Genomic DNA, 26,849 nt, shown 5'->3' on the forward strand with positions numbered 1-26,849 from the left:
CTGGTCTATTTCGTGCCTTCGATGAGAAGTAGGGGTTGGGAAGCGACCTGGGTGCGCGCGCCCATCCCTCGTGCAGTACTCGCGCGCCCCTTTCTTTGCTCACACGTTCCAAGGACGCGTCATAGGCGGCACACCCAACAGTGTGCGCTTTGCCTGGCCCCTTTGGCAGCTAACGGAAACCTGAGCCACTGACTTCGTTTGAAGGACCCGACCTTGCAGAAGTGCTCCTCATGGGCAGTTACCTGAGCCGGCCCCGCCCTCGGCCGCTGTCCCCTTCTCTGCTAGGCGGGGACCCGCCTGAGACGCTTGAGAGCCTCGGGCCCGCGCACCCAGCCCGCAGTGTTCCTCCGACTTGCCGGGTTCACTCGGCGGCCCCCACCCTGGACCTAACTCGCAGGCCGTCATGCGAGAATCTTGTGGCTTCACCCCGTCGTCGTCGGTACCGTCGGCGGTTTGCCATAGTCCATCTGCGGCAATATCCAATCCAGCAGGCCCGGTGTTTATTTCTGGGGGTCTTTTCCTCAGTGCCCCACACCCTCCATCTGAAGCCTGTGCTGTCTGCCTGCAGGTCCAAGATGTTCTGCACTTCAGTGATCCTGAAGATGGCATCTGCTAAGGGCAAGCTGACGCTGGGTTTGGCTCTGAAGGAGACAGTCCTCTGTATGTGGTCTTCGCTGTCTAATCACCTCCCAAATCCTTGTGTAAGGGAGACCTTGATGAGGGCCCTCGAAGAGAATGGTCAAGCGAAAGCCAAAGAAGAGAAAGACCTGACCTCCCTGGTTGAGAGCAGGGAAGAGCTGGCAAAGCCTGGAGAAGGGCACGCAGTCCCCAAGAGGCAGGATGATCTGAGAGGGGATGCCGAGTGCAGTGGGAGCATGCAGTCAGCATTTAGACGCCTGATGGTCAACGGAGTCCTCTCTTCCTTTGTGCCCAGGCCGGGGCCTCTGAAGAGAGACTTCTGTTCTACCAGCTTAGAAGACAGCCTGATTAGGAAATCCCACACCTGCTTTTTGAGCTCATGCAGCAAACGCAATGCCATCACCAGTTCTTACAGCTCCACTCGAGGGTTCCCACCGCTGCCGAGGAGCTTCCCAGGCACAGCTGGGATCCGAGGCCCAGCCTCATACCAACCCCAAGTGGCCGCAAAGAAAGCCAGTGAGGAAAGCTATCATTCTAGCTCTTCAGCCTCAGTAGAACCACAAAGGAAGATCAAGCATGAAAATGTTGCAGATGCACCTTCTGGGCAGAAGCAAAGTTTGAGGGATCGCTCACCTCTACCTGACAGCTCCAGGCCCCAGAAGCGCAAGATTCCTCTGCTGTTGTCCTCTAGGCGACATGACTCACTGATCCTGCTCCCACCACCCCAGGTGGGTTATCGAGTCACTGCTGAAGACCTTGACTTAGAGAAGAGAGCTTCGATCCAGTGGATCAACAAGGCCTTGGAAGGGTAAGACTGAGGCCATCTCCAACTGTAGCGCCCCTCAGCTTTCCTGTTTGTCCATACCCGCCTGTGGCAGGCACTCCCTCCTCCAGCTCCCAGCACTAATTCACAGCAGAAGACTTCTGGCAGATGCAGAACTCCCCAGGCCCAGTGGCCTTCCCATAGTTGGATGGAGGGGCACCTCCATGGGCTGTTTTTCTTGGTTCTCTCTAAACCTTTGCCTTACTTGGCTTGGCTGTAAGAAAGGGGTCCTCCTTTCCCTGGTCCACCAGGGTTTATTCCCCAGTACTTTGTGCAGGGCCTCACTGGTTCTTGGGAGGAGCATTGTAGGAAACCATCAAAGTTCTGCTATGCCCAGGGCACTGTGCCTGTGGGCCAACTACCCCCATCAAGTAGGTTAGCTGTCTCCATAGAGACAATGTTTCATTCCCATTGTCTTTCTGCCTGATGTGACCCTAGAAATTGGGTGGCTGGAGCTTGTTAGGCCGGCCCACCCAGTGATCCCTGCAACCGAAGAACAAGATTTGGACCAGTTTTTCTCCAGGCAGGAGCAGGCAAGACAGCCTTCAGTCTTTCTCTTTCTACATATGAACACTCGGTACCACATAAACATTCAATAAATGAACAAAGTTATGTATGTCACACACATATATAGTCATATATATTTATATGTTATATATGTTTTATATAGTCATATATAATATATATGTATATAATATGTATTATGTGTATTGTTAAATGTATTATATATATTACATAATTTACTATCTGTAATGTACATAATATATATGTAATGCATATGTATAATATGTATATATAACATACTACATATGTATAATGTATAATGTATAATTATTATACATAATAATAGAACATACAATTAATATAAAATATATGCATACATTATATACATATGTAATATATGTATATATAGGTGATATATATAATAGGTGACATATGTAATAATTCCTGTACATATAAAATGTATATAATATGTGTAATATATACAAAATATACAATATGTATCATATAATAATACATATTGAATACATATGTGATTTTTTGTTATGCCAAATATTCCATGTCTTTTCTCTTTGAACATAATGGAGGAAAAATTGACTTGTACAAGTAGCTTGTCTTAACTGTGTCAGGTTTTCTGTGGCTCAGCTGATGGCAAAGCAGCACCACTTTATGCTTTAGACACTGACTCCTGATTTTTGTATTTGAGACCATGAGGTGGCAACCCATGCACCAGCCTTTTCCCTCTTTTGTGTCTCACAGGCTCACCCGACATCACTCTGGGCTTGATCATGCCTACTGTATGTTATGAAATGGCTGTGACAACTTAGTCTTTTTTAAAATTTTTAAATTGGATGCAACTGTAGACTTACAGGACAGTTACAAAGTTACAGAGAATCCCCATCTAGTCTTCACTGAGCTTCTCCTAATGTTAATATCTTACAGAACAATGGTTGAAACCAGGAAACTGACACTGATATGATGCTATTAGCTAAACTTCAGACTTTAATTGGATTTTCCTAGTTTTTCTAGTAAAGTTTTCTTTCTGTCCCAGTATCAGTCCAGAATCTCAAATTTGATTTAGTTGTCATGTCTCCTGAGTCTCCTCCCAACTGACCATCTCTCTGTCTTAATATCTTGTGTGACCTTGATGTGTCTGAAGAGTACTGGTTAGGTATTTTGTAGAATTTCCCTCAATCTGGATTTCTCTTTTTTCTCATAAGAACATTGAGGTTAGGATTTTGAAGAAAAATCTTAGGTGATGTACCCTTCTCAGCACGTCACCTCAAGGGTACATAATATCCATATATCTTCCTATGGGAAATATTAGCCTTGATCACCTGGTTAAGGTGATGTATACCAGAGTTCTCCATTGGATAGTTATTTTTCCCTGTGTAATAAATATTTGAGGGGGGAAATCATACTTTGATGCTACCAAAAAATTCTGTTTGTCCTTGAACTTTGCATCATCAGTGGATCTTGCCTACAGCAATTATTATTGTGCTGTTTTATAAAAAATTTTTAATGTTTTTTTATTACTTATTTTTGAGGGAGAGACAGAGTGTGAGCAGGGAAGGGGCAGAGAGAGAGGGGGAGACACAGAATCTGAAGCAGGTTCCGGCTCATACCTGTCAGCATGCGGGGCTCAAACCCACCAACCATGAGATCGCGACCTGAGCTGAAGTCAGACACTTAACCGACTGATCCACCCAGGTGCCCCCAAAACACTGCTTTTAAGAATCACTTGGTTCAGCTCCTTTCAGCTTCAAGTGAGGTTATGTGATTCATTTGTATCACACTTAGATTCATTTCTCACAGTCTGCATTCCATTTCGGGTTCTCCTAACAGTCTAACAATCTAGTTGATTTTAATTTGCAAACAGTGAATCTCACTCTTTTTGGTGTGCAGTTTGCTTATATTTTGTTGAGTACTTCTGTGTCTGAGTATTCTGTGTTTGAGTATCCATGAGAGATATTGGTCTGAAATTTTATTTTCTTGTGCTCTTTTTGTCTGGCTTTGATATCAGAGTAATATTGCTCACATAGAATGAGCTGGAAGGGTTCCCTCCTATATATCTGGAAGAATTTGTAGAAGGATTGGTATAATTTCTTCTTGAAATGTTTGGGAGGCTTTACCAATGGAGCCATCTGGGCCTGGGTTTCTATGGGAAGATTTAAAAATTACTAATTCAATATCTTGCTGTAGGCCTACTAAGGTTTTCTAATTCTTCTTGAATCAGTTTCAGTAACTGGTGTCTTTCTGGGAATCTGCCCATTTCATGTAAGTTGTCTAATGTGTTGGCATAAAATTGTCCATTGTATTTCCTTATAATCTTAATATTTGTAAGGTAGAAAATGATACCCTCTCTTCAATGTCTAATTTTCTTAGTGACTTTATTCTGTATCTCCACCTAAATGTCTCCCATTCTCATTCTTGCTTTCTTTTTGGTCAGTGTGTCTAAACGTTGTTAATTGTGTTGATTTTTTGTGGTTTTTATTGCTGTTTTCTATTTTTGTTGTTAATTTAGGTTCTAATCTTTATTATTTAATTCTTTCTGCTTCCTTTGGGTTTAGTTTGCTCTTCTCTTAGAAGTTTCTTAAGGTGGAAGATTAGGGATTTGACCTTTCTCTTCTGTAATTTAGGCATTTTAAGCTATAAATTCGCCTTTTTAATGGCATTAGAATAATGTTGAAACTATGTTTGGATGACATTCAGTTCAATATATGTTCTAATTTCTATTATGATTTTTTTCTTTTACCCTAAGTTTAGAAGTATGTTCTTTAATTTCTAAATATTTGGGGATTTTTGCACATTTCTTTCTGGTTTTGATTTATAATTTTATTCCACTGTGATCTTAAACCTACATTTAATGATTTCAATCCTTTTAAATTTGTTGGGGCATTTTTTATGGCCAACCATATGCTCTATTTTGGAAAATGTTCCATAGGTATTTAAAAAAAGGTATATTCTACTGTTTGGGGGCAGAGTGTTCAATCAATGTCAAGATGAGTTGTTGGATAGTGTTGTCCAAAACTTAAAAATAAGTCTTTTAGGGGAGGCTGGGTGGCTCAGTCGGTTGAGCGTCTGACTTCAGCTCATGGTTTGTGAGTTCGAGCCCCGTGTCGTCTCTGTGCTGACAACTGAGAGCCTGGAGTCTCTGTGCTGACAGCTCAGAGCCTGGAGCCTGCTTCCAATTCTGTCTCCCTCTCTGTCCCTCTGTCCCTCTCCCCCTCACGCTCTGTCTCTATCTCTCAAAAATAAACGTTAAAAAAAAATGTCTTTTTATTCTTGCTGATTTCCTGTCTAATTTTTCTGTCAGCTATTGAAAATGGAGGCTTAAAATACTCAACTATAATTGTCTTATTGTCTGTTTTACATTTCAATTCTGTAAGTTTTGGCTGTGTGGATGTTGGAGCTCTGTTGTTAGCTGCACATAAGTTTTAAATTGTGATAGCTTCCTGATTATTGATCATTTTATCATTATGAAATGTCCTTCTTTCTCTTTTGTAATATTTTTAGACTTAAAGTTAGCTTTGCCAAATATTGTTACAGTTAATCCAGCTCTTATGGATACTGTTTACGATTAATATATTTTTCCATTCTTTTAATTTGAATTTGTTTTTATACTTGGATCTAAGCTGTATCTCTTATAGCCCAGCATATAATGGGTCTTGCTATTTAAAATCCAGTCTCTGTTCTTTTATTTGTACTTTTGAATCTATTCACATTTATTGTAATTATTGCCATGGTTGGGTTTACTTTTTCCATTTTGCTACTTATTTTCTATTTGTCTCGTGTGTGGTTTTTGTTTTTTGTTTTTTGCTTCTCTGTTGCTCCTTTACTACCTTTGTGCTAAATAGATTTTTTTTTAGTGTATAATTTTAAACTCCTCTCTTCCCCCTTTATTTTTACTATTTTTGAGTTATTTTCATAGTGGTTTCTCTAAGAATTACAATATGCATCTTAAATTTTCAAATATCTACCTCCTTACATGCAGATGACAAATAAATACATCAAAAGATATTTAACACCATTAGCTGGTAGGGAAATGCAAATTAAAACCACAATGAGCTATTACTACATGCCTCTGAGAATGGCTAAAATAAGTAGTGATGATTTCAAGTGCTGTGAAGATGCTAGGTCATTCATACATTGATAGTCAAAATGCAAAATGATACAGCCACTCTAGAAAACAGTTTGGCAGTTCCTTTGAAAACCAAAAGTGGACTTACATTTTACTGAGCAGTTGTACTCATGGCCATTTATCACAAAGAAATGAAAACTTATTTCCATGAGAAAACATGTTCACCAATGTTTATAGCAGCCTTATACCTGATATCTCAAAACTGTAAACTACCCAAAAGTCCTTCAATGGGTGAATGGTTAAACAACTATGTACATCATTCTATGAAATACTATTCAGCAATAAAAATAAACGAGGAACACCTGGGTGGCTCAGTCAGTTAAGTGTCTCCCCTTTCTCTCCGCCCCTCCCTGATCACTCTGTCTCTCAAAAATAAATAAATGTTAAAAAAAATGAACTATTGATATACACAATTTAGATGGACCTCAAGAGAATTATGATGAGTGAATAAAGTCAGTCTCCAAAGGTTACATAGCATATGATTCCATTTATGTAACATTCTTGAAATAATAAAAGTATGGAAATAGAGAATAGATTAGTAGTTGACAAGGGTTAGGCATGGGGTGGATATATATGGCTATGAAGAGATGTCACAAGGGAGGTTTTTGGTGATAGATTAGTTCTGCATATTGATTGTGGTGGTTACACAAATCTGCATAGACATTGTAATTGAATTGCATATAAATACACACACATAAATACATGTAAAATAATGAAAAATGAGTAAACTTTGTAGATTGTACCAATGTAATTTTTCTTGTTTTTATGTTGTTCTATGGTTATACAGGTATTGTGATTGGGGGAAATTGACTAAAGGGTACATACAAACTCCCTGTACCTTCCCCCCAGATTTGCTGGCAAACATAAAATTATATCAAAATAAAATGTAAAGGAAGTATATCTCAGATTAATATGAATTAATTGATTAATACTAATTTATTTCCAGTAAATAATGTAAACTTTGCTCCAACATAGATATATTATTTTTCCTCTCTGAGAGACTATTGCATCTTTATATGTTATAAGCCCAGGTTGATAATTATTATTTTGTAAACTTATGCCTTTTAAATCAGTTTCTTCATGATAAGAGCTAAGATGATGGAGTAGTAGGAGGACCCTATGCTTATCTTGTCCCTCGAACACAGCTAAATGAGTATCAAATCATTCTGAACACCCAACAAATAGATCTGAGGACTGAGAGAGCAGTCTGCACAATTAGTGGGAGAGAAGAGACTACATCATGGAAGACAGGAGGTGCAGAGATGTGATTTGAGGAACAAAAGGATCTCAGGTGCTGCAGAGGAGAGGGAGCCCTGATCACAGAGGAGAGAGAGCAGCACAAAGGAGATTGCACAAAGAAAACACTTCTCCGAGGCTATTTACTGGGAAAAGGAGAGGGACTGATTATTTGAGTTTTTACAACTAGCAGAGCTCAAAGACTGGAGTTCTAGAGGTCCACACCCTGGCTGGTGTTGAATCTGGCAGGCACTACAGTGATCCAGTGGAGAAGGCAGGGAGAGGGCTGGGAGCAGGTGGTGTGATCTGAGAATCCCTCAGATCCTTGCTGAAAATAAATGATATAGAAGATAATAATAATAATAATAATAATAATAATAATAATAATAATAAAACAAGTAGAACAGGTCAATGAGACTAGGAGCTGGTTCCTTGACTTAATAAAATTGGTAACCCCAGCTTTATCAAAAAGAAAAGAGAAAGGACCCAAATAATTAAACCATTAATGAGAGAGGAGAAATCATAACCAACAGAAATACAATTATAAGAGAATATTATGAAAAATTCTATGTCATCAAATTGGGCAATCTGGAAGAAGTGGATAAATTCCTATGAACATATAAACCACCAAAACTGAAACAGAAAGAAACAAAATTTGAACAGACTGATAACCAGCAAAGAAATTGAATCAGAAATCAAAAATCTCCTAACAAAAAAAATTACAGAGCCGGATGGCTTCCTAAGGGACTTCTATGAAACATTTAAAAAAAGACTTAAAATGTATTCTTCTGAAACTGTTCTAAAAAATAGAAATGGCAGGAAAACTTCCAAACTCATTCTACAAGGCCATAATTACCTTGATTCCAAAACCAAAGACCCCACTAAAAAAGAGAATTATAGGCCAATATTCATGATGAACACGGATGCAAAAACTCATAACAAGTTACTACACATTAAATCCAACAGTACATTAAAGGAATCATTCACCACAATCAACTGAGACTTATTCCTTGGCTGTAAGTTTGGTTCAATATTCACAAATCAATCAATGTGATATACCACATTAATAAATGAAAGGATAAGAACCATATGATCCTCTCAATAGATGCAAACATATGTTAAAAGCATTTGACAAAGTACAGCATCCATTCTTGATAAAACCCTCAGCAAAGGGATGTTAAAGGGGACTCTGAGTATAAAGGAAAGGCCATAAGTAAGAATTAGAAAAATAAGAAGTATAAAAGGAGTAAAAATAAGGATATCAGTCAAGGGACTCACAAAATAAAAGGACATAAACTATGACACCATATACCTAAAACATGGGGAGAAGAGTAAAGAATGGATTCAAACTTAAGTGACCATCAACTTAAGATAGGCTGCTGTATGCAGAAGATGTTATACACACTTAATGGTAACCACAAATCAAAAACCAGTAGTAGATATACAAAAAATGAAGAGAAAGTCATCCAGGTATGTCACTAAAGACAGCAAACTTACGGTGAGAGAAGATAGCATGGAAAGAAAGGAACAGAGAAAATCCACAAAAAGAAACACAAAACAAATAACAAGATGGCAACAAGTACATACCTATTATAATTGTTTTTAATGTAAATGTACTAAATGCTCCAATCAAGAGACATAGGGTGATAGACTGGATAAAAAAAGAGCCATCTATATGTTGCCTACAAGAGACTCATGTAAGACCCTAACAACACATGCATATTGAAAGTGAAGGGATGCAGAAGCATTTATCATGCAAATGGATGTGAAAAGAAAAGCAGGGGTAGCAATACTTATATGAGAAAAAATTGACTTTAAAACAAAGACAGTAACAAGAGATAAAGAAGGACACTATATAATCATTAAGGAGACAATCCAAAGAGAAGGCATAACAATTGTAAGTATGTATGCACCCAACATGTCAGCACCCAAACACATAAAATGGTTAATGACAAATATAAGGGACCTAACTGATAGTAACACAATAATAATAGGGGATACCCCACTTACATTGATGGACAGATCATTCAGACAGAAAATCAACCAAGAAATGGTGGCTTTGAATGACACAGTAGACCATACGGATTTAATAGATATATTCAGAGCATTTCATCCAGAACAGCACAATACACATTCTTTTCACCAGCACACAAAACATTCTCCAGAATAGATGACATATTAGTCACCAAACAAGTCTCAACAATTTCAAAAAGATCAAATTATACCATGCATCTTTTCTGACCACAATGCAATGAAATTAGAAATCAACCACAAAAAAAATTCTGGAAAGAGCACAAATATTTGGAGTTTAAATAACATGCTACTAAACAATGAATAGTTCAGTGAAGAAATGAAAGAGGAAATCAAAAAATACATGCAGACAAATGAAAATGAAAACATAGTAGTCCAAAACCCTTGGGATACAGCAAAAGTGGTTCTAAGAGGGAAATTAATAGCAATACAGGCCTACCTCAAGAAGCAAGACAAATGTCAAATAAAAAATCTAAATTTACACCTAATGGAACTATAAAAGAACAACAAACAAAGCCTAAAGCCAGCAAAAGGGAAGTCATAAAGATTAGAGCATAAATAATCAATGAAACCAACAGCTTGTTCTCTGAAAAGATCAACAAAATTAATAGCTTCTACCCAGACTCATCAAAAGAGAAAGGGAAGGAGGGAGGGAGGCAGAGAGAGAGAGAGAGAGAGAGGACTCAAATAAAAAAACCCAGAAATTAAAGAGGAGAAATAACAACCAACACCACAGAAATACAAAGGATTTTAAGAAAATTTTATGAAAAAATATATGCCAACAAACTGGACAACATAGAAGAAATAGATAAATTTGTAGAAAGATATAAACTACCAGAACTGAGGCAGGAAGAAATAGAAAATCTGATTAGACAGATTACCAGCAAGGTAATCCTTTCCAAAATATAGAAGAGGAAAGATCACTTCCAAATTCATTCTATGAGGCCAACATTACCCTGATTCCAAAACCAGATAAAGATACCACACAAAAAGAGAACCACAGGCCAATATCTCTAATGAACATAAATGTAAAAATCCTCAAAATTATATTAAACTGAACCCAACAATATATTTTTAAAAATTCACCATGATTAAGTGGGATTTATTTCTGGGATGCTAGTGTGTTTTAATATTTTCAAATCCATCAATGTAATACATCACATTAATAAGAGAAAGGACAAAAACCATACGATCACTTCCATAACTGCAGAAAAAGCATTTGAAAAAGTGTAAGATACACTCATGACAAAACCCTCAACAAAGTATTTAGAGGGAACATACCTCAACATAATAAAGGCCTTTTATGAAAAACCCATAGCTAACACCATAGACAAAGGTGAAAAATTGAGAGCTTTTCCTCCATGGTCAGGAACAAGATGGGGCTATCCACTCTCACCAGTTATCCAGCGTAGTACTAGAAGTCCTAACCACAGCAATCAGACAAGAGAAAGGAATAAAAGGTGTCCAAATTGGTAAAGATGAAGTAAAACTTTCACTATTTGCAGATGACCTGATACTATATATACAGAAAACTCCAAAATCTACTAGAACTGATAAATGAATTAATCAAGGTCACAGGATACAAAATTAATGTACAGAAATCCACTGCATTTCTATATGCCAATAATGAAGCAGCAGAAGAGAAATTAAGAAAGCAATCCCATTTACAGTAGCACTAAAAGTAATAAGATACTTAGGAATAAATTTAACCAAAGGGGTGAAATTGAAATTGAAGATGACACAAAGAAATGGAAAGTAATTCCATGCTCATGAATTGGAAGAACCAATATTATTAAAATGTCTATACTACCCAAAGCAATCTACACATTTAATGCAACCCCTATCAAAATACAAATGGCATTTTTCACAGAACTAGAACAAACAATCCTAAAACTTGTATGGAACCACAAAAGACCCCAAATACTAAAGCAATCTTTGAAAAAAAAGAAAAAGAAAAAAGAAAACAGGAAGCATCACAATTCCACACTTCAAGTTATATTACAAAGCTACAGTAATCAAAACAGTATGGTACTGGCACAAAAATAGAAACACAGATCAATGGAACAGAATATTAAGCCCAGAAATAAACCTGTAATTATATGGTCAATTAATCTTCAACAAAGGAGATAAGACTATTCAATGGGAAAAAGACATTCTCTTTAACAAAAGGTGTTTGGAAAACTGGACAGCTACATCCAAAAGAATGAAATTGAACCACTTTTTTTTTTTTTTACATCATACACAAAAATAAACTCAGAATAGATTAAGAATTTAAATGTGAGACCGGAAATCATAAAGATCCCAGATGAGAGCACAGGCAGTAATTTCTCTGACATCAGCCATAGTGACATCTTTCTGGATAAATCTCTTGAAGCAAAGGAAATAAAAGCAAAAATAAAATATTGGTATTACATCAAAATAAAGAAGTTTCTGCACAGCAAAGGAAACAACAAAACTAAAAGACAACCTACGGAATGGGAGAAGATATTTGCAATATAAGAGATATTCACTGAAAAGGAAAAAAATAAAACTCCATTTCCAAATGGCATGATGGTCTGTATAGAAAATCCCAGGAAAATCTACAAAATAAATCCTCCTGAAGCAAATTATTGAGCTTGACCTGCTCTCAGGATACAAGATCAATACACAAAAATGAATTTCATTTCTATATACTAATGGTGAATAGGTAGAAACTAAAATCAAAGCCACAATGACACACTTACAATTTCTTCAGAGAAAACGAAATACTGAGGTATAAATCAAACAAGATATGCACAGGATCTGTGAGATAAAAATAAAAAATGCAAATGGAAGAAATAAAAGATGATCTAAATTCTTGGAGAGACCTACCACGTGAAAGGACCAAAAATCTCAACATAATAAACATGTTAAATCTCTCTGAATTCATTTATAGGGTTTTTTTTTGCTTGCTTATTTGTTTGTTTGTTGGGTTTTTAAATGTTTTTAAGTTTTAATTCTAATGTAGTTAACATACAATGTTACATTTGTTTCAGGTGTACAGTATAGCGATTCAACAATTCTATATACTACTCAGTGCTCATCAAGGTGTATACTCTTAATCCCCTTTACCAATTTCACCCATCTCCCCACCCACTTCCCCTCTACTAACCATCTCTTCTCTATAGTTTGTTGATTTTATTTTTTCAGAAAAGTGGGGTTTTGCTTAATTTTCTCTATTTTCCTGTTTCAATTTCATTCGCTGCTGCTTTTGTCTTTAATAATTCTTTCCTTCTGCTTTCTTGGTATTTATTTTTATTTTTTTCTAATTTCTGGAGGTAGTAACTTAGATTAATGAGTTCTATTGAGTTCTGTTTTTTTTTATTTTTTTTATTTATTTTTATTATTTTTGGGACAGAGAGAGACAGAGCATGAACGGGGGAGGGGCAGAGAGAGAGGGAGACACAGAATCGGAAACAGGCAGGCTCTGAGCCATCAGCCCAGAGCCTGACGCGGGGCTCGAACTCACGGACCGCGAGAACGTGACCTGGCTGAAGTCGGACGCTTAACCGACTGCGCCACCCAGGCGCCCCGAGTTCTGTTTTTTTTTAATGTTTGTTTTTAAGAGAGAGAGAGACAGAGAGACAGAGTGTGAGCAGGGGAGGGTCAAAGAGAGAGGGAGACACAGAATCCAAAGCAGGCTCCAGGCTGTGAGCTGTCAACACAGAGCCTGATGCGGGGCTCAAACCCATGAATGGTGAGATTATGACCTGAGCCAAAGTCAAACGCCCAACTGACTGAGCCACCCAGGTACTTAGTGAATTCTGTTTTCTAAAGTAAACATTTGTCGCTATAAGTACCTCTCTCAGCACTGCTTTGGCTACATCCCACAAATTTTGATAAGTTGTGCTTTCATTTACATTCAATACATTATATATATATATTTTTCCTGTGGGACTTTCTCTTTGACTCATGAATTATTTAGAAGTATATCATCTAATTTCCAAATATTTGAAGGTTTTTTTGTTCACTTTCTGTAATTTATTTCTAGCTTTATGCTAGTATGGTCAGAGAACCTTCTCTATGATTTCTACTCTTTTAAATTTGTTAAGGTTTATTTTATGGTCCTCCTTAAGTGTTATCTTGATAATTGTTCTATGGATGTCAGAAAAGAATGTGTATTTTACTATTTTTGGAGTATTTTACAAATGTCCATCAAGTTCTTTTTCTTTATAGCATTGCTGAATTCTTCTATTTTGCTGATTTTCTGTTTAATTTTATCAATTGATAAATGAGGACTGAAACCCCCAACTATACTTGTGAATTTGTCTATTCTTTTGGTTCTTTCAGTTTTTTGCTTCATGTAGTTTGTTTTTTTTTTAAAAAAATTTTAAATGTTTATTTATTTTGAGAGAGTGACAGAGTGCGAGAGGGAGACACAGAATTCGAAGTAGGCTCCAGGCTCTGAGCTGTCAGTACAGAGTCTGATGCAGGGCTTGAACTCAACCTGAGTCCAAGTCAGATGCTTAACCGACTGAGCCACCCAGGCGCCCCATGCTTCATGTATTTTGAAGCTTTATTGTTTGGTACATACACCTTTAGAATTGCTGTATCTTCTTGGTGGATAGGTCCTTTTGTTGTTATGTAATGTCCCTATTTATCCCTACTTACTTTCTTTGCACCAAAGTCTACTTTATCTGATGTTAATATATCCCTTTCTGATTAAAAAAATAATGTTTGCATGCTTTGTCCTTTTCCTTTCCAGCATAGGTATGTCATTATGTTTGAGGTGAGTTTTTGCAGGCAAACTACATTTAGGTCTGCCAAACTCTGTCTTTCAATTTGTGTATTCAGACCACAGACATTTAAAGTAACTATTGGTATATTCGGGCATGGTTCTGTCCTTTTATTATTTGTTGTCTGTTTCCTATATTTATCGTTCTTCTGCTACTTTTTCCTTCTATCCTGTAAGTTGGCTGAACATTTTTAGAGTTCCATTTTGACTGATTTATAGTGTTCTCCAGCATATTACTTTTTGTGTAGTTTTCATAGTAGTTGTTCCAGTTATAATCATACATATATGTAATCACAGCCTACTGGTGTTGATGTCTTATCACTTCACGTGAAATGTAGAAACTTTACCTACCTTTACCCTTCCACTTTAAAAAATATAATTATTTCCACTATATACTTTAAGTACCACATCAGATGGTGTTATAACTTCTGCTTCAACCATAAAATATGATTAAAAAACTCATGAACTGAAGTATTGTGTGTTATATTTACTTCCAGTTTTATCATTTTCTTTCTATTTGGAGATCTTCCTGTAGCCGGTATTTATATTTAAGACTAGGTCTGTTAGCAATAAAGTCTCTTAGTTTTCCTTGTTTTAGGATATCATTATTTCTTATTCACTCTTGAAGGAAGGACATGGGATTCAAAATTGACAGTTCTCTGCTTTCAATGCCTGAAAGATGTGTCTTTTCTTTTTAGCCTCCATTGTTTTAGATGAGAAATCTGTTGTCATTCAAATTGGTGCTCTCTTCAATGCAATATCTTGCTTCTTTCTGGCTGTTTTAAAGTTGTTTCCCTTTTTGGGGCACCTGCGGGGCTTAGCCAGTTTAGCATCCGACTAGATTTCAGTTCAGGTCATGATCTCGAAGTGGTGAAATCAAGCCCTGCATCAAGCCCCAAGTTGGACTGTGAGCATGGAGCCTGCTGAGGATTCTCTCTCTCTCTCTCTCTCTCTCTCTCTCTCTCTCTCTCTCCCCCCCCTCCCTTTCTCTCTCTCTCTCTCTCCCCCTCCCTCCCTCCCTCCATACCTTCCTCCCTCTCCCTCTCTCTGCCCCTCCCCTGCTCATGCTCACTCTCTCTCAAAATAAATAAACACTAAAAGAACAAATAAAATTGTTTCCTTGTTAGTTTTCAGAAGTTTAGTTTTGCTGTGTCTCGGCATGGATTTTTCTTTTCTTGTTATCCTTTTTGGGAATTGTTCAGCTTCTTGAATCTGTAGAATTATGTCTTTTGCCAAATTTGGGACTTTCAGCCGTTATTTCTTCCAATACATGTTTATTTCCACACGTTGTCCTCTCCTTCTTCTGGGGCTCTGATAATATAAATTCTATGAATGCTAGACCTCCTTTTTCTTTAGTCTTTTAAGTTCCCGAGGATCTTTCACACACTCTTCCTTCCTTTTTTTGGTGTACTGTGTTCTCTTTACTCAGATTGGGTAAATTCTACTCATTTGTTTTCATTGATTCTGTCCTCTGTCATCTTCACTTACTATTGAGTCTCTCTAGCAAGTTTTTAAACGTTAGTTATTTTATTTCAGTTGTATAATTTCCACTTAAGGTTTTGGAGAAGTTAAAATGGCAGAATAGTGGGGGTTATGCTGAGCTTGCCTTGTCCTTCCAACACAGCTAGATCATCATCAAATTATTTTTAACAACTAGGAAATCAATCGAAGGATTAAGAAAATAATCTGTACAATTGGAGTGGGAGAACATGGCAGATGTGAGGTTCAGAGCTATTAATTGGGGGAGAGGAAAGCCTCAGTACCACAGCAGGAAGGGAAACTTTTTCATGGAGAGTGGTCAGGAAGAGAGGGAGAGAGTGGTGGGGAAGGAATGACTTGTAGGATTCACACAAGACCCCATAGTGTGTGGATCCCCTGGGTCGCACTAAGAGATATTGCTTCCTTTCCCGGTGTATATTTGGAAGAGGGCTTTTGTTTGTTTGTTTTTGGTTTTGTCTCTTCAAGGACAATAGTCCTGTTGGGAGCCATTGAGTGGCCATTCAATAGCAGGGAGTTGCTATGGTAGCACCTGCAGATGGTAGACATACTGGTTGCAGCTTTTTGCTGTTCACTGCAGTAGACTCCAGCCACTTGGCTTGCCTTGTGTGACTGCTTTTCTGGAACAGAGGCACACAGAGACTGCAAATAACCTGATCACAGCTTTACGCTGTGTGCCACAATATATTCCAGACACTGTGAGTGTGCCATGTGACTACTTTTCTGGGACAGGCCAGTGAAGGGCAGAGGAAGAGAGCAGGTCTGCTCCAGGCCTGGCCCTTTAAGATTTGGGGTTATGAATCACAGTCACCAGCCAGAGATAAAACACAGGAGAACTGTGGTGCTGGGTGTGCCAACTGCCAGGTACAGACAGGTTAAGGACAGGGATTTGACAAAAGCCTAGGACGCTTTTCTGTAAGGGCCACCTGAACAGAGGTGAGTTCCCCTCCCATGGGATTAAAGGGTGAAGTGATGCCATCTTCCATCTACTCCCCAATCCCAGCAACAACAGGCTTCAGAGGGAAGCACAGCGCCATCTAGCGGAGGCTGAAGTCTCTTACATCAAGCCCCACCCCCTGCATCCTGGAAGTGTTTCCATGACACACGTCAGCCTGAGAGTCAGTGATGCAGGACCTTCCAGCAAAGACCAGCACAAACAACTCCCTTGCACCAAGTCTACAGATCGTAGTGTTGCAAAGTTTCAGCTCTAGGGAAAATACGATCTAACTTCAGTTTTACCGTTATTCTTTATTTTATTATTTTTCATTTATTTTCTTGTTTTTTAAATTCCTTTTTTTACTATTATTTTTATTTATACATTTTATATATATACATATTCTTTTAATTTTATTGTTTCTTGTCTTTTATTATATTTTGTTATATATATGCATATATATATATATATTTTGAAGTTTATTTATTTTTGAAGTTTATTTATTTTGAGACAAAGACAGAGTGTGAACAGGGGAGGGGCAGAGAAAGAGAGGGAGAGTGACAATCGCAAGCAGGCCCCGCACTGTCAGCATGGAGCTCGATGCGGGGCTCAAACTAAAAAACTGTGAGATCATGACCTGAGCTGAAACCAAGAGTAGGATGCTTAACCTACTGAACCACTCAGGCACCCCTATTTTATTTTCTTATATTTTATTTTATTTTTGGATCTAAATTTCTTTAGCAAGTAGACCAAAACACATACAGGATCTAGGCGTTTTTTGTTTGCTTGTTTTTCTTTTTATTTCTTCATTTTTTTTTCTTCTTCTTTTCTTTTCTGGACAAAATAACAAGATGGAGAAATTCATCCCAAAATAAAGAACAGTAGACTTCAAGTTGTGTTACAAAGCTGTAATCATCAACACAGTATGGTACTGGCACAAGAACAGACATTAAGATCAATGGAACAGAATAGAGAACCCAGAAATGGACCCACAAACGTACGGCCAACTAATCCTTGACAAAGCAGGAAAGAATATCCAATGGAATAAAGACAGTCTCTTCAGCAACTGGTGCTGGGAAAACTGGACAGCAACCTGCAGAAAAATGAACCTGGACCACTTTCTTACACCATACACAAAAATAAACTCAAAATGGATGAAAGACCTCAATGTAAGACAGGAAGCATCAAAATCCTCGAGGAGAAAGCAGGCAAAAGCCTCTTTGACCTTGGCCATAGCAACTTCTTAGTCAAGACGTCTCCGGAAGCAAGGGAAACAAAAGCAAACATGAACTACTGGGACCTCATCAAAATAAGAAGCTTCTGCACAGCAAAGGAAACAATCAGCAAAATGAAAAGGCAACCAACAGAATGGGAGAAGATATTTGCAAGCTACATATCAGATAAAGGATTAGTGTCCAAAATCTATAAAGAACTTATCAAACTCAACACCCAAAAAACAAATAATCCAGTGAAGAGATGGGCAAAAGACATGAATAGACACTTCTCCAAAGAAGACATCCAGAGGGCCAACCGACGCATGAACAAATGCTCAACATCACTCATCATCAGGGAAATACAAATCAAAACCACAGTGAGATGCCACCTCACACCTGTCAGAATGGCTAACATTAACAACTCAGGCAACAATAGATGTTGGCGAGGATGCAGAGAGAGAGGATCTCTTTTGCACTGCTGGTGGGAATGCAAGCTGGTGCAGCCACTCTGGAAAACAGTATGGAGGTTCCTCAAAAAAATTAAAAATAGAACTACCCTATGGCCCAGCAATTACACTACTAGGTATTTATCCAAGGGATACAGGTATGTTGTTTTGAAGGGGCACATGCACCCCAATGTTTATAGTAGCACTATCCACAATAGCCAAAGTATGGAAAGAGCCCAAATGCCCCTCAATGGATGAATGGATAAAGAAGATGTGGTATATATATACAAAGGAGTATTACTCAGCAATCAAAAAGAATGAAATCTTGCCATTTACAACTACATGGATGGAACTGGAGGGTATTATTCTAAGAGAAATTAGTCATTCAGAGAAAGACAAATATCATAAGACTTCACTCATATGAGGACTTTAAGATGCAGAACAGATAAACATAATGGAAGGGAAGCAAAAATAATATAAAAACGGAGGGGGACAAAGCATAAGAGAACAAACTGAGGGTTACTGGAGGGGTTGTGGGAGGGGGGATGGGCTAAATGGGTAAAGGGCATCAAGGAATACACTTCTGAAATCATTGTTGCACTATATGCTAACTAACTTGGATGTAAATTTAAAAAATAAATTAAATAAAATGGTAAAAAATTTTAAAAAAAGAAAGAAAGAACAGGCAGTAGAACTCACAGCCAGGGATTTAATCAATACAGATATAAGTAAGATCTCTGAACTAGAATTTAAAACCATGATTACAAGGATACTAGCTGGGCTTGAAAAAAAACCATAGAAGATGCTAGAGAATCCCTTTCTGCAGAGATAGAAGAACTAAAATCTAGTCATGCTGAAATTAAAAATGGTATAATTGAGATTCAATCTCCAATGGATGCCATGATGGCAAGGATGGATGAAGCAGAGTAATAAATCAGTGACACAGAAGATAAAATTATGGAAAATAATGAAGCTGAAAAGAGTGGGAAACAAGGCAAAAGACCCACAATACAAGACATAGAGAGAACTCAGTGACTTATTAAGAGGAAAACAATTATATCATAGGAGTCCCAGAAAATGAAGAGACACAAAAAGGGGCAGAAGGTGTATGTGAGCAAATTATAGCTGAAAACTTTCCTAATCTGGGGAGGACACAGACATCAAAATCCAGAAGCACAGAAAACTCCCTTTAAGTTCAACAAAAGCTGACGATTACCAAGGAATATCATAGTCAAATTCACAAATACACAGACAAGGAAATAATCATGAAAACAAGAAGAAAAAAACCTTACCTACAAGGCAAGAGAGATCGGTTCACAGCAGATCTGTCTATAGAAACTTGGCAGGCCACAAGGGAATGGCAGGATATATTCAACATGCCGAATGGGAAAAACATGCAGCCAAGAATTCTTTATCCAGCAGGGCTGTCATTCAGAATGGAAGGAGAGATAAAGAGTTTCCCAGACAAACAAAACTAAAGGAGTTCATGACCAGTAATCCAGCCCTGCAAGAAATTTTAAGTGAGACAGTGAGACTCTTTCAGTGGAGAAAAAACAAAACAAAACAAAAGACCAAAAGCAACAATGACTAGAAAGGACCAGAGAACATCACCAGAAACACCAGTTCTACAGACAACACAATGTTCATATTTTTCAATTATCACTCTGAGTGTAAATGGACTAAATGTTCCAATCAAAAGACATAAGGTATCAGAATGGGTTAAAAAAAAAAAAAAACAGGATCCATTTATATGCTGCCTACAAGAGCCTCATTTTAGACCTAAAGACACCTGCAGATGGAAAGTGAGGGGATGGAGAACCATCTATCATGCTAATGGACATTAAAAGAAAAGCCAGAGGGGCGCCTGGGTGGCGCAGTCGGTTGAGCGTCCGACTTCAGCCAGGTCACGATCTCGCGGTCCGTGAGTTCGAGCCCCGCGTCGGGCTCTGGGCTGATGGCTCAGAGCCTGGAGCCTGTTTCCGATTCTGTGTCTCCCTCTCTCTCTCTCTGCCCCTCCCCCGTTCATGCTCTGTCTCTCTCTGTCCCAAAAAATAAATAAATGTTGAAAAAAAAATTAAAAAAAAAAAAAAAGAAAAGCCAGAGTAGCCATATTTATAGCAGATAAACTAGATTTTAAAACAAAGACTGTATCAAGAGATGAAGAAGGGCATATATCATAATTAAGGGGTCTATTTATCAAGAAGATTTAAGAATTATAAATAATTATGCCTCTAACTTGAAAGCACTCTAATATATAAATCATTAATAACAAACACAAAGAAACTTATTGACAGTAACACAATAATAGTAGGGAACTTCAACACCTCATTCACAGCAATGGACAGATCATCCAAGCAGAAAGTCAACAAGGAAATAATGGCTTTGAGTAACACACTGGACCAGATGGACTTAATAAATATATTCAGAACATTTCATTCTAAAGCAGCAGAATACACATTCTTCTTAAGTGCAAATGGAACATTCTCCATAATAGATCATATACTGGGTCACAAATCAGCACTCAGCAAGTACAAAAAGATCAAGATCATCCATGCATATTTTCAGGTCACAACACTATGAAACTTGAAGTTAACTACGAGAAAAAATTTGGAAAGCCCTCAAATACATGGAGGTTAAAGAACATCCTACTAAAGAATGAATGGGTTAACCAGAAAATTAAAGAAGAAATAAATAAATACATGGAAGCAAATGAAAATGAAAACACGACAGTCCAAACCCTTTGGGATGAAGCAAAGACAGTCTTAAGAGGAAAGTACATTGCAATTCAGGCCTATCTCAAGAAGCAAGAAAGGTCCCAAATATACAACCTAATCTTACACCTAAAGGAGCTAGAAAAGGAAAAGCAAATAAAGCCTAAAGACAGCAGAAGAGGGGAAATAATGAAGATTAGAGCAGAAATAAATGATATAGAAACAAACAAAAAACCTCGAGTAGAACATATCAATGAAACTAAGAGCTAGTTCTTTGAAAGGATAAAATTAATAAACCCTTAGCCAGATATATAAAAAAGAAAATAAAAAGGACACAAATAGATAAAATAATGAGTAAAAAAAGACAGATCACAACCAATACCACAGAAATACAAACAATTATAAGAGAATACTATGAAATATTATGTGCTAACAAATTGGGCAATCTGGAAGAAATGTACAGATTCCTAGACACTCACAAACTATCAAAACTGAAACAGGAAGAAACAGAAAATTTGAACAGACCTATAACCAGCAAATAAATTGAATCAGTAATCAAAAATCTGCCAACAAACAAGAGTCCTGGGCCAGATGGCTTCCCAGAGGCATTCCACCAGACATTTAAAGTAGAGTTAATACCTATTGTTCTCAAACTGTTCCAAAAGAAGAGAATGGAAGTAAAACTTTCAAACTCATTCTATGAAACCAGCATTGCCTTGATTCCAAAACCAGACAAAGATCCCACTAAAGTGGAGAGTTATGGGCCAATATCCCTAATGAACACGGATGTAAAAATTCTCAACAAGATGCTGGCCAATCAATTTCAACAGTATATTAAAAGAATTATTCACCACGATCAAGTGGGCTACAGGGCTGCTTCAATATTTGTATATCAATCAAGATACACCTCATTAATAAAAGAAAGGATAAGAATCCTATGGTCCTGACAATAGATACAGAAAAAAAATTTGACAAAATACAGAATTCCTTCTTGATAAAAACCCTCAAGAAAGCATGGATAGATGGAACATACCTCAACATCATAAAAGCCATATATGAAAGATCCACATCTAATATAATCCTCAATGGGGAAAAACTGAAAGCCTTTTTCCCTATACTGAGGAATGAGACAAAGACGTCCACTCTCATCATTACTATTAGCCTCAGAAATCAGAAAACAAAAAGAAATAAAAGGCATCCAAATCAGCAGAGAAGAAGTAAAACTTTCACTATTTCACTATGTCCATGTACAGACATGTACTCTACATGGAAAACCTGAAAGACTCCATCAAAAAATTTCTGGTACTGATACATGAATTCAGGAATGTTGCAGGATATAAAATCAATGTACAGAAATTGGTGCATTTATGTATACCAATAATGAAGCAACAGAAAGAGAAATCAAGGTATTAATCCCATTTACAATTGCACCCAAAACTGTAAGACATCTAGAGAAAAACCTAACCAAAGATGTAAAAGATCTCTACACCTGAAAATTATAGAATGCTTGTGAAAGAAATTGAAGAAGACACAAAGAAATGGAAAAAATTCCATGCTCATGGATTGGAAGAACAAACATTTTTAAAATGTCTAAACTACCCAAAGCAATCTACACATTTAATGCAATCCCTACCAAGATACCAACAGCATATTTTGCACAGCTAGAACAAACAATCCTAAAATTTGTATTTAACCACAAAAGACCCATATAGCCAAAATAATCCTGAAAAAGAAAAAAAAAAACTGGAGGCATCATGATTCTGGAATTCAAGCTATACTAAAAAAACTCTAATGATGAAAACAGTATGGTATTGGCCCCCAAACAGACACATTAATCAATGGAACAGAATAGAAAACCCAGAAATGGACCCAGAACTATATAGTCAACTAATCTTTGACAAAAGAGGAAAGACTCTTCAATGGAAAAAAGACGGTCTCTTCAACAAATGTTTCTGGGAAAATGGATGCCATGACATGCAGAAGAATGAATCTGGACCACTTTCTTACACCATACATAAAAATAAATTCAAAATGGATGAAAGACCTAAATGTAAGACAGGAAACCATCAAAATCCTAAAGGAGAATACAGGCAGCAACATGTTTGACCTTGGCTGGAGCAACCTCTTACTAGACATGTCACCAAAGGCAAGGGAAACAAAAGTAAACATGAACTATAGGTATTTCATCAAAATAAAAAGCTCTGCACAGTGAAGGAAAAAATCAAAGGCAAACAAAAATCAAAAACAAAACTAAAAGGCAGCCTATGGAATGGGAGAAGATATTTGCAAATGACATATCTGATCAAGGGTTAGTATCCATAATCTATGAAGAACTTATCAAACTCAAAACCAAACAACCCAGCTATGAAATGAGCAGAAGACATGGACAGTTTTCAAAAGAAGGCATCCAGATGGCTAACAGACACATGAAAAGATGCTCAACATCACTTCTTATCAGGGAAATACAAATCAAAACCATGATTAGATACCACCTCACACCTGTAAGAACGGCTAAAGTTAAAAACATAGAGGGGCGCCTGGGTGGCGCAGTCGGTTAAGCGTCCAACTTCAGCCAGGTCACGATCTCGCGGTCCGTGAGTTCGAGCCCCGCGTCGGGCTCTGGGCTGATGGCTCGGAGCCTGGAGCCTGTTTCCGATTCTGTGTCTCCCTCTCTCTCTGCCCCTCCCCCGTTCATGCTCTGTCTCTCTCTGTCCCAAAAATAAATAAAAAACGTTGAAAAAAAATTAAAAAAAACATAGAAACAACAGCTGTTGGCAAGGATGCAGAGAAACAGGAACCCTCTGGCACTGTTGGTGGGAATGCAAACTGGTGCAGCCTTTCTGGAGAACTGTATGGAGGTTCCTCAAAACACCAAAAGTACAACTGCCCTACAATTCAGCAATTGTACTAGTCAGAATTTACCCAAAGGATACAAAAATATGGATTTGAAGGGGGTACAGGCAACGTTTATGGCAGCATTACAAACAATAGCCAAACTGTGGAGAGAGTCCTAATGTCCACTGACTGATGAATAAAGAGGAAGTGGGGTGTGTGTGTGTACACACACAATGGAATATTACTCAACTATCAAAAAGAATGAAATCTCGCCATTTGTAATTACATGGTTGGAGCTAGAATGTATTATGCTAAGCAAAATAAGTCCATCAGAGAAAGACAAATACCATATGTTTTCACTCATATGTAGAATTTAAGGAACAAAACAGATGAACATATGAGATGGTGGCAGGGAGGAAGAGAAGAGAAGGAAACAAATCACAAGAAACAAACCACAGACCAAACTGTGGGTTGATGGAGGGAAGTGGGTGGGGGATGGACTAGATGGGTTAGGGGTATTAAGGAGTGCACATGTTATGAGCACTGTCTGTTGTATGTAAGTAAGTGATGGATCACTAAATTCTACTCCTGAAACCAATATTGCACTGTATGTTAACTAAAATTTAAATTTAAAAAATTCTTCTTGGTTCTCTCCCCCCCCCCCATTTTTTTCTTTTAAAAATAACTTCTAATTTGTTGCTTAAAATTTTAGTCTTTTTTTATTTGTTTCAAGAAAGAATTTGTAATTTATTATTGATGCATATTTATTTATTTATTTATTTTTTAATAGTTTAAATATTTTTTTCAACATTTATTTATTTTTGGGACAGAGAGAGAGCATGAACGGGCGAGGGGCAGAGAGAGAGGGAGACACAGAATCGGAAACAGGCTCCAGGCTCTGAGCCATCAGCCCAGAGCCCGACGCGGGGCTCGAACTCCCGGACCGCGAGATCGTGACCTGGCTGAAGTCGGACGCTTAACCGACTGCGCCACCCAGGCGCCCCTATTGATGCATATTTATGATGACTGCTTTAAAATATTTAACATTCCATCATCTAACTCATCCTGGTTTTGGTGTCAGCAAACTCTTTTATTCAAATTGTGATTTCACTGGTTCTTGGTATGAGGAATGATTTTTCTGTTATATCCTCAATGTTTTGGTTATGTTGTTAAGAGACTCTTTATCCTATTTCAATATTCTATTTAGCAAGTAGTTTTGCTGTTTAAGGTTAGCCTGTATGTTCTGACCTATTTCTGTGAGCTTGACAGTTTAATTCCAGAGACTTGCAATGTTATTCTGTTCTGATTTATTCTTCTGGGGCTCCTGGGACTTCTTAATTCTGCTAGTACTCTCTGTGGGGACAGTGAGTGTTCACTGGGTTGCCTGGTATCCCTGAGCTACCTCCTGTTGAAGATAGGGTATCAGTAGCCATTTCTTTGAGGTCTTCTTATGCCACTGTTAAAGGGCAAAGAGACAAAGGGTTTTGCTGCTGCTGCTGCTGCTGCTGCTGCTGTTTGCTGATGACTCAGTTGTAGAGTGAGGGTTGAATCTCTCCATGCAGTCTCTGTTGGGCTTCTCTATTCTTGTCCTTTGGCCAGAGACAGCAGGATTTTGTTGTTGTTGTTGTTGTTGTTGTTGTTGTTTTGTATATGCCCATTGGTGGTTCTAGGTTCTAGAACCTAGGTTCTTGGTTCTGGCACCAAGTCCTGGATATATGAGAAATTAACACACACACACACCCACACACAAGGAATTTGTCATATGTCATTCCTCCTGTTCCTAGTTAGTCCACTTTCATTTTGCCAGTCTTCAGAGTCTTTTTTATTGCTATCTGCATAATTTCTGAGGTGTTCCATTAGAGGGGAGACACAGGGAACAGTAGTAAGTTTATACCCTCTTGTTATGGTTCTGGTGTCTCTAACATTGCTTTTTGAGGAGAGGCTTTGCTGACCACCCCACTCTGCCACTGTGGAAGTTCCATACCCAAATCAGTTTGACTGTAAATTTGCCGACAAAAGTCTCATTTATTCCATATTTGTATCCTCCTCTGAAGGATCCTAACACAGTCCCAATACCCATCAGCTGTTCTAATTAATTAAAAAATAACAATTTTTATACATGTGTGTTTTAAATGGGTAAGGATACTAATTACATTACATAATTATACATTTCTGGGATCCTTTTTCCTGTATTCTAAGTCTGTTCTCTGGGCTCACTTTTGTTCTTTCTGTTACTATTATTAAATAGTTCCTTTAAGTGAGGCTGTATGGGAGTAAGTTCTCTTATTTTATATCTACTATGACTTTTTTAGCCCTTACTTTTGAAAGATAATGTAGATAGGTATAAGGTTTTTAGGTTGATACATAAATCCCCTTACCACCTTTATATTAGGGCATGATTATGTGAAGACACTATAAGTTTTGAGTCTGTTGGCCAAGTACATTCCCATGGATAAGCTTTTGTGTTCTTGTGTCAGCGTCAGTCATTCAAATGTGGACTCATATGTGTGTTGGGTAAGTTACTAATCCTCTGTTTACTTACAGATAAAATAAGGATAATCATAAGTGAGAGTTACAGAGTGCTTATATAAGTCCTCCTCTATGTCAAGTGCTTTGTGTCTAATACCCTTTTTTATTATTTATGTTGTTACTATTATTTTTTTCTCTTTTACAGATGATGGAGCTAATATCCAGAGCAAACTTGAGGACAGTGACATCATGACTCATCTGCATATGAGCTGACCCTCAAATCTGAGTACATATACTGTACTCTGTACTTGTAGTACAATATTACATTCCATGTAGTGTCATTTTGATACTTAAATAAGATAATCATCTAAAGTTCTAACTGTGGTATCTGACTTATACTTGTATTCAGTACATTTTATCCCTTATGATTTCCTCCCCTTCTGCTGGCCACATCTGTGAGCCCACAGCCTTTTAGAGAATCCTCTCATTTCCCCTTGGCTATCATGGGAATGCTCATGTGTTGGCTGAGGTGATGGCCCAGATACTTCTTGACTCCTCATTCCCCAGGGTTCCAACAGTGGTGCTGTCTTCCATGTAGAGCCTGGGGAAAGCGCCACTT

General features: G+C 37.8%; 1 protein-coding gene across 2 annotated transcripts; it reads left to right on the plus strand.

Annotated features, from left to right (window-relative positions):
* Positions 1-26,609, plus strand: LOC121016634 (nuclear envelope pore membrane protein POM 121-like). Of its 2 annotated transcripts, none has more exons than XM_040454333.1 (2): positions 1-1,367; positions 26,436-26,609. In XM_040454333.1, the coding sequence occupies exons 1-2, from the start codon at positions 231-233 to the stop codon at positions 26,481-26,483; spliced, it is 1,185 nt and encodes a 394-aa protein (XP_040310267.1). In that variant the 5' UTR covers positions 1-230; the 3' UTR covers positions 26,484-26,609. The 2 variants fall into 2 exon arrangements, with proteins under 2 accessions (XP_040310267.1, XP_040310266.1); XM_040454332.1 differs by having other exon boundaries at positions 8-1,447.
* The last annotated feature ends 240 nt before the right edge of the window (positions 26,610-26,849 follow it).

The sequence above is a fragment of the Herpailurus yagouaroundi genome, unplaced genomic scaffold (assembly GCF_014898765.1).
Source record: "Herpailurus yagouaroundi ecotype Mexico unplaced genomic scaffold, PumYag 212, whole genome shotgun sequence".
NCBI classification, from domain to species: Eukaryota; Metazoa; Chordata; class Mammalia; order Carnivora; family Felidae; genus Herpailurus; species Herpailurus yagouaroundi.

Coding starts and splice junctions, on each gene's coding strand:
- LOC121016634 (XM_040454332.1), top strand. CDS start 231: ATGGGCAGTTACCTGAGCCGGCCCCGCCCTCGGCCGCTGTCCCCTTCT.